Source organism: Chiloscyllium punctatum, chromosome 25 (genome assembly GCF_047496795.1).
Source record: "Chiloscyllium punctatum isolate Juve2018m chromosome 25, sChiPun1.3, whole genome shotgun sequence".
Classification (NCBI taxonomy): domain Eukaryota; kingdom Metazoa; phylum Chordata; class Chondrichthyes; order Orectolobiformes; family Hemiscylliidae; genus Chiloscyllium; species Chiloscyllium punctatum.
In genome coordinates this window covers 49,367,245-49,384,443 of record NC_092763.1, presented here as the reverse complement: position 1 = coordinate 49,384,443, position 17,199 = coordinate 49,367,245, and the positions used below count along the sequence as shown (strand labels likewise).

Here is a 17,199-nt window from a genome sequence, read left to right as displayed (position 1 = left end):
CGGCTTCATTTAATGGGCCTCATCTGCTCCATCCCACTACATAACTAAATCTTATTGACCTCTGCACTTTCTATTCAATTGCGACATTTTCTCCAACTACACTGCCACGAACTGCTGTACTGGTCATCTTCACTGCACTCAATCCCTCATTTTTGTCTCATTGGAGGAGAAAATGGTTAACGATAGGGCTGAAAGAGGCAGTGTGCCAACCTCCAACTCATCAGCTAATACAAAGAAATAACCCTTTAGCTTTTAAGAGGGGGTAAAGAGGGCTCAAGTAGGATGCAGACATCTGTATCCTGGCAACAAAGGAAGATTAACTGTAAAGTGCTCTTCCATTATCACCATGCTGAAAGCATTCTTAACATGCCCAAGTTTCTACCCCTACTTTACTAGTCATTGTGATTAACCCCTTCAAGGCCCATGGGGAAATCACCAATCCCCTTGTACAGCTCATTGAGTAGGAGTTCTTCTGGTAACAGACTATAGCCTGCCCAGCTGGAACCCATCACCCAAGTCAAAAAAAGACCAAAATTACCCATAATGGGTTTTTCTTTAAATATTTAATTGGCTACATGGGCAATTCTTAGAGGGGGTTAGTAGTTTACAAAAACGGTCACTGATTTTAGTGGTGGGCAAGTCATACTCTAGTGCTATTGCACAAGTGAAAGAGAAAATAAATAGAAAAAAAATAGAAAAAAATAGAGCTAGTGATGGCTCTTGTAGCAGAGGTAGTGTCCCTACCTTTGGGGTGTGGAAGCCTGGACTCAAATCCCATCTACTCCAGAGATGTGTAGTAACATGTCTGGACAGGTTGAATTAGAAAAACTAAAATGGCCAATTGGTGCTCAAAAAAGGTACAGAATTGGTGATCTAAATTGGTTTTAAATAAGATGCAACAATGGTCATCCTGGCTAATCTGTAGCAGTAACAGAATATTAATTAAAAAGTAATGTGTATATCATTTACATCAACTATTTTGATTTAAATAAAAACATGGCATTCTTTTGCCCAGAAATACCGCCATTTCAGGGTCACTTAAATTGATGAGCTAATTCATGACAATGGGCACATTAGTGCAGATGAACCATTTTTCTGGAGCAAGGGATCCCTGCATCCTTGCCCAACCCTGTTAAGCATGAGGATTTACTAATATTTGAAGACAGACGATAGGAACTGGCCTTATTACAAACCAGTTTCTTCACCAGGACAACTGGCTGAACCGCTCAAAAACCTCTTGATAGATAAGTACTTCAGCTTGTGACTATGGGCATATCATCCTCGACAGGAAGTGTCAGATAATTGATAAGCATTGAGAGGAAGTGGCAACTGGAGAGAGGTCAAGGATCCTTGTCCCCCATCAACTTGTTGTTGGTGCCAAGTCCTATTAGCTGGAGTGGAGTGATGTAGTTCAGGTCTGCATATCTGGTACACAAGGAGTGGTGATGGACTTGGGTCTCCATTGTAATCACCAACCTATCCAGAGGTAGCCAGACATGTCAGACAGCAACATAGTATAGATAATACTGATGGACTCTTTCAGTCTTTGAGCTTGTTTCTGGATGGCTTGCAATAATCCTGCCTGCTGCTCTTGTGTCAACTTGTCCATTTGACTATAGTTCTTAAAAGGCCAGGACTATAGGGTCCTCTCCTGCAAGGGGCTGAGCAGATATCAGATTCCTGACTGCCCTCTTGCACCAATGTTTGTTAACCATCTCCAGAAACCAGCTGTGCAAAAACGGAGAACTATAGTGGTAGGAGACTCAATAGTGAGGGGGAACTATGGGGGTAAGAAACTCAGTAGTGAGGGAGAGCTACAGTTTGCCATTTTGGAGAAGATTTGTAGTTCAGGTTGCAAGTTTGCTCGTTGAGCTGGTAGATTTGTTCTTAAACATTTTGTCACCATGCTAGGTAACATCAGCGAGCCTCCGATGAAGCACTGGTGTTCGGTCTCCCTTGCATTTTGTATCTCAGTCTGTTGTGCTGGGTGGTATCACTTCTGGTTTTTTGAAAGATTGGTAAATGGGATCTAAATCTATGTTTGTTAAATGGAGTTCCAGTTTGAATGCCAGGCCTCTAGGAATTCCCGTGCGTGTCTTAGTTTAGCTTGTCGCAGGGTGGATGTATTGTCCCAGTTGAACTAGTGTCCCTCTTTGTCTGTGTATGGATATTAGTGATAATTGGTCATGTCTTTTGGTGGCTGCCCACTGTAATGTTTGTTGTAGCCCTTACAGGGTATTTTGTATGTGATGATCATTCTGCTGCTGTTGGTGCAGGATGCTTTAAATTCATCAGGAGCTGTTTTAGTGTGGTGCAGGTTTGTGGGTTACCATGATGCCTAGGGGCCAGAGTAGTCTGGTTGTCATTTCATATCTTTGACGTATGGCAGGGTGGCTAGAGTCTGTGCGTGTTAGGTCTTCTTGTTTAGGTTGATTATGTAGGAATCTGCGAACTGTGTTCAAAATCGGGTATCTGCTATTCCTGAACACATCGTATAAATGGTTTTCCTTGGCTTCTTAGTTCCTGGGTGCTGCAGTCTGTTGTGGCTTGTTTAAACAATGCCCTGACGCAACTCCGTGTGTGTGTGTTGGGATGATTGCTGTTGTAGTTGAGTACCTGTTCACTGTGTGGGGCTTTCCTGTAGACACCAGTCTGCAGCTTTCCATTGACTCTTCCTTCTATTATGACATCTAGGAACAGGAGTCAGTTATTGTTTGCTTCCTCTTTGTGACCTTTATACTAATAAGGATGTTGTTTATGCATTTCTTCTAATTTGCTGCGTTTTGCGATTATTCATCCACACAGCGGACGCAAAACTTGGGCTGGATTGTGGGAATGGCTGTTCATTCTAACTTCTATATAACTGCTTCTACTAAAGAGCCCTGATATTGGTGATCACACGTGGATGGCACCTTAGTCATCATGAAACATAAATTAGAAGAAACTCACAAACAAGATTCTTACTGGCGAACTTTTGCACCAAAGAAAACAACAGAATCCCCTCCTTAGGATGTCACAGTAGAAGGAGAAACCAATGGAGAGCTGCAGACCAGCATTTAGACTAGATTCTCAACTACAGGAGCAATCATCCCAATACCCACAAACTGAGCTGCAGCAGGACATTTAAATGAGCTACAACACTGCAACACCCAGGAACTAAAAGAAGCTGAGGAAAAAACACCTATACAACGTATTCAGGAAACGAGTACCCAATAAGCACAGTCCACTGATTCCTACACAGAACTAACCAAGACTACACAGCACGCTCAGACTCTAGCCAACCTGCCATATCAAAATCAGAGACAACGACCAGACTACTCTGGCCACTAGGCATCAAGAAAGCCCACAACCCTACCACCACATACAACTCCTGATGAATTTAGAAGGACCCCATACCAACAACCAGAGCAATCGTATACAATAACACCCTGTAAGGACTCCAACAAACATTACATTGGACAGGTGGGCAGGAAACTAACGACCAGGATACATGAGCATCAACAGACATGACCAACTATCACTAAAATCCCTACACACAGGAGGAGGACACCAGTTCGACTTAGACAATACATCCATCCTGGGACAGGCTAAACAAAGACATGCACGGAAATTCCTCAAGGCATGGCATTCAAACAAGGCATCCTTTAACAAAAACATATTTGGACTCCATTTACCAATCTCTCAGAAAAAGAACTAGAAACGACGTAACCCAGCACAATTGTGAGCGGCATAGTGGCACAATAGTTAGCACTGCTGCCTCAGTGCCAGAGACCTGGGCTCAATTCCCACCTCAGACAACTGACTGTGCAAACTCAACACATTCTCCCAGTGTCTGCGTGGATTTCCTCCGGGTACTCCAGTTTCCTCCTACAGTCCAAAAATGGGCAGGTTAGGTGAATTGGCTATGCTAACTTGTCCGTAGTGTTAGGGTAAATGTATGGTCTGGGTGGGTTGCTCTTTGGAGGGTCGCTCTTCAGAGGGTCGGTGTGGACTTGTTGGTCCGAAGGGTAGGGTTCTAATCTATTCTAATCTAATAGACCATGATACAAATAGCAAGCAGGACAGAACATCAAGTACTTCATTGGAAGCTCACTGATGTTAACTAGCATGGTGACGAAACTTCTGAGAACAAATCTACTGGAAGACTCAATAGTGAGGGGTACAGATAGCCATTTCTGCAGTCACAGATATAACTCCAGAATGCGGTTTGCCTCTTGGGGCAAGGATCAAGGATGTCACTGAATGTTTGAAAGTGGAGATGCAGGTAAATAGGATAGTGAAGGTGGCATTATTGGTCAGAGCACTGAGTATAGGAGTTGGAATGTCATGTTGTGGCTGTACAGGACATTGGTAAGGCCACTATTGGATTATTGCATGCAATTCTGGTCTCCGTCTTATCAGAAAGAGGTTGTGAAACTTGAAAGGATTCAGAAAAAATTTACAAGGATGTTGCCAGAGTTGGAGGATTTGAACTACAGGGAGAGGCTGAATAGGCTGGGGCTGTTTTCCCTGGAGTGTCGGAGGCTGAGGGATGATGTGACAAGAGGTTTATAAAATCATGAGAAGCATGGATAGGGTATAGATACAAGATTTTTCCCTGGGGTGGAGGAAGTCCAGAGCTGGAGGGCATAGGTTTAGGGTGAGAGTGAAAAATGTTAAAAAAGAGACCTAGTAGAGGATGGTGCATGTATGGAATGAGCTGCCGGGGAAGCAGTGGAGGCTTGTACAATTACAACGTTTAAAAAGCATCTGGATAGGTACATGAATAGGAACAGGTTAAGGGGCATATGGGCCAAATGCTGGCAAATGAGACTAGATTAGTTTATGATATCTGGCTGACATGGATGAGTTGGACCAAAGGGTCTGTTTCTGTGCTGTACACCTTTGACTATAACTCCAAGTCTCATCTGCAAAGATTTGTCGTAACATCTCTTAACAAACCAATATACTAAAAAACAAAATCTATAAATCAGTCACAATTGCTTGTGGCAGTGTCCCTTCCTCTGAGCTCAGAAGCATGGGTTCAAGTTCCACTTACTCCAGAGAGATGTAATATCTCTGAACAGAGAAAATAGAAGTAGAAAATAGAAGCAGAACAGTAGAAAATAGGCTCAACCACAAGCAAAGCAGGTTGTGAAGGTTGCGTGTGCATGTACGCGGGGGGCGGTGAAGGTTGCGTGTGCACGTACGCGGTGGGGGGGGGGGGGTTGTCAGTTCTGCCAACTTTCTGCCCCTCTTCTGCAGTTAGGTGTTACTGGAGAAGGAGCATGCAGTGTTCATTAATGTGCTCGATGAGTTTAGAGGGCTTGACACCACAGTGGATACTGTGCTTTAAAATTTTCCCCATCTAACTCCACTTTGATTTAGTCCTTTCCCTCTCCCTGCAGAGCCCATCTCACTTTTGATGCTTCACATTGCTCTCAATGGGCGGCATGTAAATATTTACTTGGCCGCATGGTGATTACTGTAGTGGTTAGCAGTTTACAAAGCAGGGGTCACACTTCTGGGTAGGAACAAAGGAAAAAAAGCAGACCCAGATCGCACTTCCAAATCTAAAAACAAAAAAAAACAGACCCAGGCAATGTTTTAGTGGCAGGAAAGTTGTTTAAAGTTGTGCGTGATAGCATTTCCGGATATGAAATAGAAATAAAAATAAAGCACACCCAGGGATTCTTGTGGCACAGTGGTGTGTCCCAGATTCTGAGATAGGTGGCCCAGTTTCAAGTTTGGACTAATCCAGATGTGTATAATAGCATCTTTGAATAGGTTGATTAGAAAATATTAAAGCAGACCCAGATAGTACAGTGGTAGCGTCCTTACCAGGGATTTGGAGCCCTGGATTCAAGCTGCACCTGCTCCAGAAGTGTGTAATAACATCTCTGAACAGGGTGGTTAAGAAAAGCAGGCCCAGTAATGGATTTGCATGCAAATATCTAATTGGCTACACAAGTGATTTAGTGATGATGGATAGTAGTTAAAAACAAAAAAAAAAGGGCCCCCGGTACGGAGAGGGCAGGTCAGAGTGCCTCCTTGTGGGTCTGCTCCTGGGCCTGGCCAAACTGGCCATAAACAGGTACAGGCAGCAGGCCACCATGGCCAATTGCCTGCCCCTCTTCCACAATTATGTCAGAGCCCGATTGTCCCTGGAGAAAGAGCACACTGTGTCCAGCAACACTCGAGATTTTCAGGGAAAGGTGGGCACTGCAGGGAGCGGAGTGCATTATTTCCCCCTCCAACTATTTTGATTTAATCAATGCCCTCCCCTTCACTGTTTGATCACGCACCTTTGAGAAAGGTACTGCTTGACACTGGCCACTTGGGTGTTTCCTTTCTTCCTGGTGGTGGGAATTGAATAAGGACTTGTATACCTATTGTCTTTCAGTGTCTCATACCTGCACACACAATATGGGCGCTGGGAAAAATAAGCACTATCATAGTTAGGCAGTAGTAGGAGGATAAAAGAAAATTTAAAAAAAAACAAAATAACTAAGAGATTTAAAATTTTTTAAAAAGTTAGTGATTTGGCAATGGGGAGAAACAACATTTGGTTGCGAGATTATCCTTCCAAATATATAGAGAAAGAGAGAAATAAAGCAGTCCCAGGAATGGGTCTGCAGAATTATGAGCTCTGGGCTGGGTTTAGTCTATGTATGCCACAAGTAGTGACTCTACCTTGGGTGTTCAACAATAAATGATGTTCCTTTCTGGTGGGACTTCAGAGTTATTCTTCCCGTCTTCTACCCTTTCAGTTGAGATTACAGAGGGGGGATGTGTCTTCTGCAGCATCAAAACATTTAATCAGAGAAAGGCAACTTCACAACTCCATGCCATCAAAAAGAGGCTTAAAGAAAATCCCGCCTTGATTGCTTTGGCTGACATGGCTGTACTATAGGATGCTAAAGGTGCTCTTCCTTCTGGTGAAGATCTTTATTTTCCTACACAATGCAATGGAATGAATCTCAGGGGTCCTCATTGTTCATGAGATACCCTTGTATCCTTCAGTTATCCAGCACAAGCCATCCAAGGATGGAATCGGCATGTTCTGTCTGTACTGTAATTTCTCAGAATCCCTATAGTGTGAAAGCGGCTATTTGGTCCATTGAGCCCACACCAACCCTCTGAAGAGGGTCCCATTCAGACCCACCCCCAATCCTGCAACCCTGCCAATCCACTTGGCCTACACAGCCCTGGAGACTATGGGTAATTTAGCATAGCCAGTTTCCTAACCTGCACATCTTTGGACTGTGGGAGGAAACCTGTTCAGATGAGAGGAATGTGTCTGTGTGGAGTTTGCACAGTAGTTGGAGGATTGAATCAAACCTGGATCCTGTAAGGCAGCAGTGTTAACTACTAAACCACTGTGCCACCCCAAACCTCAGACCTGTCCATAATGGGAATCTGATGTTGAGAAGGCATCTTATGACCCTCTATGGTGTCTGTAGAGGTATTACATTGCAGATAGGTATTTTCTAATCAACCTGTTCAGAGATGTTATTACATCTCTCTGGAGCAGATGTATCTTGAACCCTTGCCTCCTAGCCCAGAAGTAGGAACACTATTGTTATGCCACAAACATGGTTTTCTGAACCCTACCTCCATACAAGGTATCATGCCACATTCCTCCTCTTATCTGCACAGCATCCCATGGATGATGAGCGACTGTCTTTTGGCTGGTCATTTTTTCTGCCTATTGTTTAATACCATGCTTTTGATCCACTACTAAGCTTCCACAATTTTCCCTTTCCTTTCTTGGCACAGTTTATTTTCCTTAATTCAAATCATATCAATTTAGAGGTGAAAAGTTATTCAAAATGTATGTTGTTCTTTCAAATAAAAGATATACTATCACAGATTTTGCAGTCAGCAATAAATGAACAGGTGCTTCAGTTGTGAAGGGTCATTGGACCCAAAATGTTAATGCATTGTCTCTGCATATACTGCCAGACATGTTTAGATTTCCCAGCAATCTATCATTTCATTTCTAATTTCCAGCACCCAGTGCTTTGTTATTTTTTCATACCTACAGCTGCCCATAGGCTCTTGGTAAGCTTTTAAACAGCAATTAGAAGTCTGATGAATTGTGGGTCCAACTACAGGGGATCTGCAAGGAGAGCAAATAACTCAAGCAATAGTGTCTCTCTTACTTAAATAGCTGAAATGGAGCACTTTTTTTAAGGGCTTCTCTTGAGACCAAGGGCTACTTTGATCTTTAGGGCTATATTTTTGTTTTCAGGGATTTTTTCAATAGATGCTGCACTTGTGCTCATGTTGGGTTTTGTGGGCAGCTTGGAATAGAACAAAAAATTCCTACAGTGAAACAGGCCAACTAGCAGAAGTAACAGATTGCAAACAATGATACATAAAAAGGTATACATAAAAGGTTATTAGATCTTTTAACTTGGAATCTATAAATAAGGTTTTAGTTTATTAAAAATTTCTTACTACATACCCTTTTTGTGTTCACAAAAATTAGTTGAATGCAAACCTTGTTTAAAAATGCAGATTTTCCAGGAATTATTTCTTTAACTAGGAAAACAGAATTCATTATAGCTTTCTGAAAATCTTACCGAATGCAAAATGTTGGCCTAGATAAACAATGCTTGCAGATCGTCCACTTATGTTTTCTTCATTTCTATGCATAAAATATATTTTAAGGCCTTAACAGATTACGGAAAGCTCACCTGCCTGCCCCCTCAGTATGTTGAATAATACAGATGATTATAGCTCCAATGAATAAAGTTACACAATGCATAAGTGTTTGTGGCAACAACCTTCCAATCATTAGTGGATCAACCGATACTCAGCAAGGTGTTCTACCCCCTTTCCAACCAACACTGCTTCAAATCACCTTCCTCTCCAGACATTGAAGTTCTGCTCATCACGTCCTCCCACCTGACACTGAGGATTTGTTTCACTGTTCCCTATACCCCATTGTGGCTTTGCGCACTTTCCCCTCCTCACTTCGATTCTGCTCATCATCTTCCTAGCCAACACTTGGGTTCTACAATGTTTCGAGAAAACACACTGAGCTCAGTCTTGGACTGATCACCTCCAAACAGAATGCTGCTCCTGCCTCTTGAAAACACTGCTGCATGGGAGGCCCAGAACCACCAAGAGCAACTCATGCAGCTCCTCAAATAAACAGGTCATCTTTCAGCCATTCTTGCTCCTCACAAGTCCCATCTCTCCAACACCACCAGGTGCAGGAGGAAGGGAACTTGCAATTGGTGAAATTAGCAATAGAAACAACTTCTCTCAGATTGTGTCTCCTACTTTCCAGGAAACTTCCACCAATTGATCACCCAATGATTGAATTTTTGCAGGCACTCCAGGGCTTTTCAGGGTAAGAATTCACCCACTATCCTATGTATTTAAAAAAATAAACAAGAGTTGCTGGTATAGTATCTAAACCAGAAAGTGTAAGCTAGAATTCTTCAAAGTGCTAAAGTGTGTAAAAAAAAAGAGAATGAGATTCTGAAAGAGATAGATAAATGGGGGGGGGGGGGGGGGGAAGAGAGAGGGAGAGGGGGAGAGAGGGGGAGAGAGGGGGAGAGAGGGGGAGAGAGGGGGAGAGAGGGGGAGAGAGGGGGAGAGAGGGGGGAGAGGGGGGGAGAGGGGGGGAGAGGGGGGGAGAGGGGGGGAGAGGGGGGGGAGAGGGGGGGGGAGAGGGGGGGGAGAGGGGGGGGAGAGGGGGGGGAGAGGGGGGGGAGAGGGGGGGGAGAGGGGGGGGGAGAGGGGGGGGAGAGGGGGGGAGAGGGGGGGGAGAGGGGGGGAGAGGGGGGGAGAGGGGGGGGAGAGGGGGGGGAGAGGGGGGGAGAGGGAGAGAGGGGGAGGGAGGGGGAGAGAGGGGGAGAGAGGGGGAGAGAGGGGGAGAGAGGGGGAGAGAGGGGGAGAGAGGGGGAGAGGGAGAGAGGGAGGAAATAAAATTCGTTTAAAATAAATCACCAGCAATAAAATTTAAACAAGACTCCATTCTTGTAAAAGAGAGTTTCCAGTACCAGAGGTTGTTTGATCGCAATTGAGACTAATCACTATTAAAACATTAATTTAGAATAAATCAATTTTTCCTGGCACCTTTAGTAGCTGGTGGTGAAGGACTGCTTTACATGTATCTGAATGATAAACCACTCCACGTGATACAGTTAGAGCTAGGTCATGGAGAAGTAGGTCAAAACAAAGCTTCCAGATATCAGTATTTATTTGTGCATGTACATGTAGCATAATAAACCAGGCAATCACTATGTATTAATGGTGAGCACATATAATTCATCTGTGTCCAACAACAATCAAGTCAGTTTTTAGTTATCACTGCCTGAGATTAGAATGAGATTCTTCATCCATTATAATGCAAAATAAACACTGTCACAAATACATATACATAAGAAAATGTCCTTCCTGTAGTTTGTGCTTATATTGTCTGGCTGGAGATGTCTTTGAATCCATAAGACAGGGGCAAATACATAATTGAAACGTTCCACCTTTTGATTCAAAACAATTGTTGAATGGGAAAAGTGTACATTCAGATTGTAGTCAAAGACTAGTGGTGATGCACTTATTTTAAATGACACTAAATTGCTCACCACACATTCTTTAGTACTTCTGACATCGGTCTGCTATCCAGGTCAAGTATCCAAAGATTAATTGGTAACAAGTCTACTTAGGAAAGAAAAAGGAGCCCCTCAAAAGTGGACCAAGATGAGACAAGACTAACTGGAAGTTTGGAACCAATGATCTCTGGAGGTGTCGATTCTGAAAATATGAACCAAGTCCACATTAGTTTAGTAGGGCATAATTTCGTAGCCAACCTAGCTCACCAATGGAACCAGGAATTCTTCCCAAATGAGTCCAGATAACTTTGCAAACAAATGCTCTAAGGTGGCTGAACGTTCAGTAAAAGTATAGGTCTGGCCAATCAAATTCACAAATGGAATGTTTGAATCTTAACTGATAATTTGAAACCCTCAAGGATTGCGCACGCAGTGGTTAATTGGTACATCTATCCATTTTAGGTTCCTCAGTAGAATATTTTGGGAACTTAAGACAATGACTTTTCAAAAAAACCAGCCAGCTGAAAAAACTCAAAACATCTGATCAAATTAGCAACAGGGTACATTTACACAAACCTGTTATTAATGAGATTTGGATTAAACCAAAGAATGTACAAGAATTCCCCTTTACCGCTAAAATGGTGGGCCAACGTCTGCTTTGAAGCAGCACTAGATGCAATTGTGGTTTTTACCACATCTTCAACAGGTTGCATGTCAAACACATCCAAACGACAGACAGAGTCAATGCAACCAGAGGCAGAAAATGGGTCTAATAGATAGAAAAAGAGAAAGTTTGATAGGAACCAATTGTAACCACATGGTGATAAAACAGTAAAAAGGCAATAAAGCAGTGACATTCCTATCAGCAATTATCTTGACATGAAACATCATTTTCTCTCTGGGACTGATAGCAAGAGAATTCTTAAATTGTCTGTATACACAGACATGTTAATCTAGAACACTGAATACCCAAAATGTGTAGCTGTTATGAATCCAAGTACAGTGTACATTTGTCTGAATATTTAAGGTTTTCCCACCTGCACTTTACCAAAACTAAACTTCTATATTTCTAAATGGGTTTCCACAGAATTTTGAGACTCAATTTTTGATTCAGTTTGAACCAAAGTGAATATTGAAAGTTTCAAAATATGCCATCCTGTGTGCATCTCAAGTACAGCTTCAATAAAATTAAACTGAAATGAACAATTAAACAAAGCTTCCTCCTCACCAGCATCCACACCTGTTCAAGCACTCAACCTTAACTAACAATTTTGCACTTTTTAACGTCTAAAGTTAACACCATCTAAAGTTACGTGCACTGAAAATCTAATTAAAATTCAGTGATAATTTCAAAATGTGATAATTTAACAGCTGTGCATATGATAGCTCAAAATCTTCTGAAGTACTTCAGTGGAGTCCATGCTTATCCATGGCTCTTCAAAAAAAAAGTATTTCAGATATTTATACTTCACAAACCTGCCTATAGTATATACATACATTTAGATAGCATTCATCCAGGTTAAAAGCACAAATATTTCAAAAATATGACAAGATCCTTACCCAGAAGATCTAAATTCCAAACGTCAGCAAGGATGAGAAAGAAGAAAATTTAACACTGAAGATCAAATTTAGGTTTTAGTGGGAGAAAAAGCAAAAAAAAAAGATTTCCAGGACCCAGAAGAGGTGAATTACATGCTCATGCTTCCAAAAAGGTTTTTCATAGTCATTTGTGATCTTTAATCACTACAATAAGCCGAAGAAAGTGTGGATCAAACATACCAATGATCTGAATTAATACAAATCTCTATGCTCGTATGGGAAAACTGCCTTTTATTTCAAATGGAGAAGAATTGGTGAGGTGGTTGAAGGAAAAAAAAGAAGATATTGCATAATTTTCAAATGCCATTCAACGGAACTTGCATTTGTATAATATCAAAATTGATAGGGACAGGTGCAAATTTAATCCTCAGAAAAAACTCAGACTGGAAGAAAAAGAGAAAGGTCTAATTTCACTGTCCTCTTGTCTAAGTTTACTGCGGATAACAGTTTGGTTTCAAACAGAACAGTCACGAGCATGGAAATGAAAGAGAAAACTGCATTAGAATTGAATAGAATGAAGCTAAACATCAGGCTACTAAATAAAATTCATGTTGGGTCAAATTATAAAAAATACTAAAACAATCTCTAAGTGAGCATTAAAATTTGAAAATTGATTATAACAAATTTTCAATGTGCAAGCTTAATTCAAGCAATCATTTTGTATTAAAAGTGCAGTTCTGGCAATGCAAGCCTCAAGCAATAGACTAAAAGAGGACAATGTCCTGCACTATACCATAAAACATTAAGAAAATATAAATATAATTGTATCATATTTGGACACCATGGATTAAAACTAAGGTTCACTACAGCTCAAACTACTTTATTCTGTATCAGATGTCGAAACAAAACAATGCAAGTATTTAATTAAGTTATCACTGTAAGAATCATGACATAAAACTCACTCAGGTATAATTCAGTTATCTCAGAATTGAACCAACAAACGAGGGAAGGATGGCCATCTACAGCAAGGTCAGGGAATTGCTCTAAGCCAATCCTCCACACCTACCACATCTGTCAGTCAGGCACAGAGTACCTTTGAAATGGATGCCACTGTCCAACCACCCTGGAATAGGACTGGTATGGAGGGGGAAATCACACACCACCTTCCAGTTTGACTGAAGGCACTTTGCCACCAAAATCACAACACAACGGGACATTTAATAGTGCCCATACACGCAGCGCTGGTGAAACTCTCAAAAAGGATTTACTACTTGGAGGGTAACAGGGACGGGCGTGGGGGGTGGGGGTGTGGGGAAAAGGAGAGTGTTGTCAGTCTGGGTGGCATACTCTTCAGACAGTTGGTATGGACTTGTTGGGCCAAAATGACCTTTTTCCAGATTCTAAAGGATTCTAACTGCACTTGGGAGGAACAAGAGGAAATTCTAATGTTCTAGAATTTCTGATATAGTAAAATATTAAATCAATCCAGAGGGAAAAACAACATATTTGCACATTGCATTGGTGCAGAAACATTCCATTGGTATTGTAGCTGGAATCTATATTAAAAAAAAAGGACGGTGTGCATTTGAGGATAATTTTATGACTTGATATCACTTATAATTTGCCTTACTCCAATTTTACAAGTTGCAATAATCTAACCAGTCTGGAGTCTTCTCAGAGACAGATGACTGGTGGCACTTTGACTGGAGGATCATCATGCCTCAAGTGAGGGGAGAGGTTCAGAAGGAGAGTCCTTTATCATAAAGTCAGCCAGTGCAAGAATTGAACCCACTCTGCCGTCCAGCCAACTGAGCTAGCTCACCCTCAATACTGTTGAGTGTATTAACATACAATGCTCAAGAGTTCAATGGATCAAGTCCATAATGTACATCACACTGAATCCCCACTAGATTTCAATTCACTGCTGGGTTCGAGGTAGCTTGAGTGCAAGTACATAATTATGCATCAGGTTTCTCCTTTCTTCCCTTTGTTTGCTTTACTACCAAAATCCAACACGATGCACAACGTGGTTACTGTTTCATGCACTGTGTGCTAGGAATCAGTAATTCTCAGTGCTCAACAGATATGAAGCAAATTTACCCCCAAAACTTCCAATCCTCTGCTTGGACCTTACACATTCACTCATTCGTGAAGTTTTCCATAACAAGGGTGAAATAAGTATATTTCAAGTATGCAATGTCACCAAAAAACAACAAAGTTAGGATACCATATGGGAAAGGCTACCAGAGTTCACAAAAATGTAAATTATGTATTTACAGTCTATTACAAATCTATTTGTGATCAAGTATGTATAAATTTAACACATTCCCCTTACAAATCTATGCCACTTCTATAGTGCAATCCTGTTATTGAATGAATATTTACCTGGTCATAGATACTATTACACACCTCCAGAGGAGGTGTGACTTAAAGCAAGGTGCTCTGGCTACAGGAAAAAGTACAAAGCTTTCCGCTATGGAGTAAGTGCTGCAGGACAATGCAACAATAATCTCAATGCTGTCTTATTATTATGAACTGCAAAATATTTGCGATACAAGTTAAGCAAGCTAGTCGGAAGTGACTGAGTTTTGCCAAAATTTGTCTTACTTTTCCTGAAGGAGGTAAATGAATTTCAGGATTTCACCTGGGTTAAAAATCTGTGCTCAGAGGATTTAGTAGCAAAGATCAAGATTGTGGTGAGTCAAAGAGAAAACTTGACTGATAGTGCTGTTATTTGTCTTGTGACAGCAGTTTTGAGAACTGACATGATAATTGTTTCAATTTAAAAAAAAAAAGAGTGCTTTCAATTGTTCCAAACAGTGAAGAAATAGTTCCCCACATCTGCTCAGTGAGGAGAGGGATCTCATCGAGATATCAAAAATTATAGATTCAGCTTAAACACAAGGATTGATTTCCAATTGAAATTCAAACCTGGATTCCACAAACTGCACCAAACCAACATTTTGGCTTAGTGTCTCACTAAGTGTTCTTATGTTTGTTTAGATGAATGCTAGTTCTGCTATTTACACTGTATTGGGTCTTAATATATTATGTTAGTGAGAGAGAATTGTGTTCTATGTAAAAATAGAGATGGTGTAAAATTCTGTCAGTAGCTCAACTAGTAGCCGGTATTAGTCCAAAAATCAGAGATTTTCTTTTCCACTGACTTCAAAATTGACTTGTGCCTTGCATGGCATTGAAACTGTAAATACACAAGTATTTCATTTGCTCTCCTGTGCTTTGGGGCATCTTACTTTTGAAAAAGAGACTGTAGAAATACAAACTGCTGGAAAAGCTCCAGCAGGTTCGGCAGCTGAAGGTGGGTCACTGGACCCGAAACAGTAACTCGGCTTTCTCAACAGATACTGCTAGACTTGCTGGAATACAAAAACTGCTGGAAAAACTCCAGCAGGTTTAGCAGCATCTGTGGAGAGAAAGCAGAGTTACTGCTTCAGGTCCAGCGACATCTTCAGCTGCCAGACCTCCTGGAATTTTTCCAGCATTTTTGATTTTGCTTCCGATTTCCAGCATCTGTAGTTCTTTGGTTTTTCTATATAAATTGCAAGTTTGTTCTTTAAAATTGGTCCATATCACTTAAAGGATACGAGGACGTGCAGATTTTTACCTGTGCTATTGAAGGATTTAATTCTCACCTGACTTAATTCTCTTATTTGCATATTAGAACACACCTGTCTGTACGCAGGTTATTGAATTGTATCCTGTCTGTGGAAGGACAAAAAAAATTACACTATATATAACAAGTACTGTATGTAGCCTGAATTCTTAATATTCCAAGGACTGCCAGATTGATTTTAATGAAGGGAAATGCATGACAGCCAATCTGCCACTTGTTTGTCATTCGTCATAATAGCATTTTGTAGCATCTGATTCTATTAAACAGAACTTTCCTCAGGAGAAACAGGCTAATGAAAATGTTTAGCGTGTAGGTTTGCTTGCTGAGCTGTAGGTGTGATATCCAGAAGTTTCATTACCTGGCTAGATAACATCAGTGGTGACCTCCAAGTGAAGCGAAGCTGTTGTCTCCTGCTTTCTATTTAAATCTCTCTCTTGGATGGGCAGACGAACTTCGGAGAACAGAGGAGAACCACCTATACAATGTATTCAAGAACGGATACTCAAAAAGTACAGTGCGCAGATTCCTCAAGAACAAACCACAACAAGCAGACCAAACACAGCCAGAAACTCTAACCACCTTATCATACATCAAAGAAGTTTCAGAAATGACAGCCTGACTACTAAGACCCCTCGGAATCCTAGTAGCACACAAACCCACCAACACACAAACAAAACCTAACAAAAAGACCCAGTACAACCCATGGACAAAACCAACGTCATCTACAAAATTCCATTCAAGGACAGCCACAAACACTATGTAGGACAAAACAGAAAGTTAGCCACCAGGATACATGAACACCAGCTAGCCACAAAAAGACACGACCCTCTCTCCCTTGTAGCTCTACACGGATGAAAAAAAAACACCATTTCGACTGGGACAACACATCTATCCTGGGACAGGCTAAGCAAAGACATGCCAGAGAATTCCTAGAGGCCTGGCACTCCAACCACAACACCATAAACAAATACAAAGATCTAGATGCCATCTATCAACCCCTCAGAAAACGAACAGGAAATGACAGCACCACAAACCCCAGGAACCCCATCCAGGAGAAAGGTATAAATAGAAAGCAGGATACAACAGCTTCGCTTCGCTTCACTTGGAGGTCGCCATTGATGTTTCCTAGCCAGGTAATGAAACGTCTGGATATCAAACCTACAGCTCAGCGAGCAAACCTACACCCTAAACCTCAACCTGAGCTACAAACCTTGCAATGAAAAAGTGCTCTTCACAAATGAACTGAACTGGAGATTTTCTCAATTTGAGTTAACACTTTGCAGAGATACACTAAGTAGCTGTCATGGGTGGCATTTAATATTTTTCAATTTTTCTCAGCTAACTTGGACATTAAGGAAGGAAGCATTTGGAAGCAGTAGATACAGTACAGAATTAAGCCAAGAGTGAAACTTCTGCCATTCAATGAGATCATGGTAGATCAGCATTAACTCCATTTACCCATCTTGGTTCAATATCCTT

At 41.4% G+C, this 17,199-nt stretch overlaps 1 protein-coding gene across 6 annotated transcripts in view; it reads right to left on the bottom strand.

The window, feature by feature from the left end:
- Positions 1-17,199, bottom strand: part of LOC140495924 (phosphatidylinositol-binding clathrin assembly protein-like) — a 166,028-nt gene that overhangs the window by 46,394 nt on the left and 102,435 nt on the right. For 5 of the 6 annotated variants that reach the window (XM_072595222.1, XM_072595225.1, XM_072595223.1 and 2 more), the window contains one exon: positions 11,179-11,316. The exons of the other annotated variant lie outside the window; for it this stretch is intronic. In XM_072595222.1, coding sequence (XP_072451323.1) covers positions 11,179-11,316 — 138 coding nt within the window. The remainder of the gene's footprint in view (positions 1-11,178; positions 11,317-17,199) is intronic. 6 annotated transcript variants of the gene reach the window in all.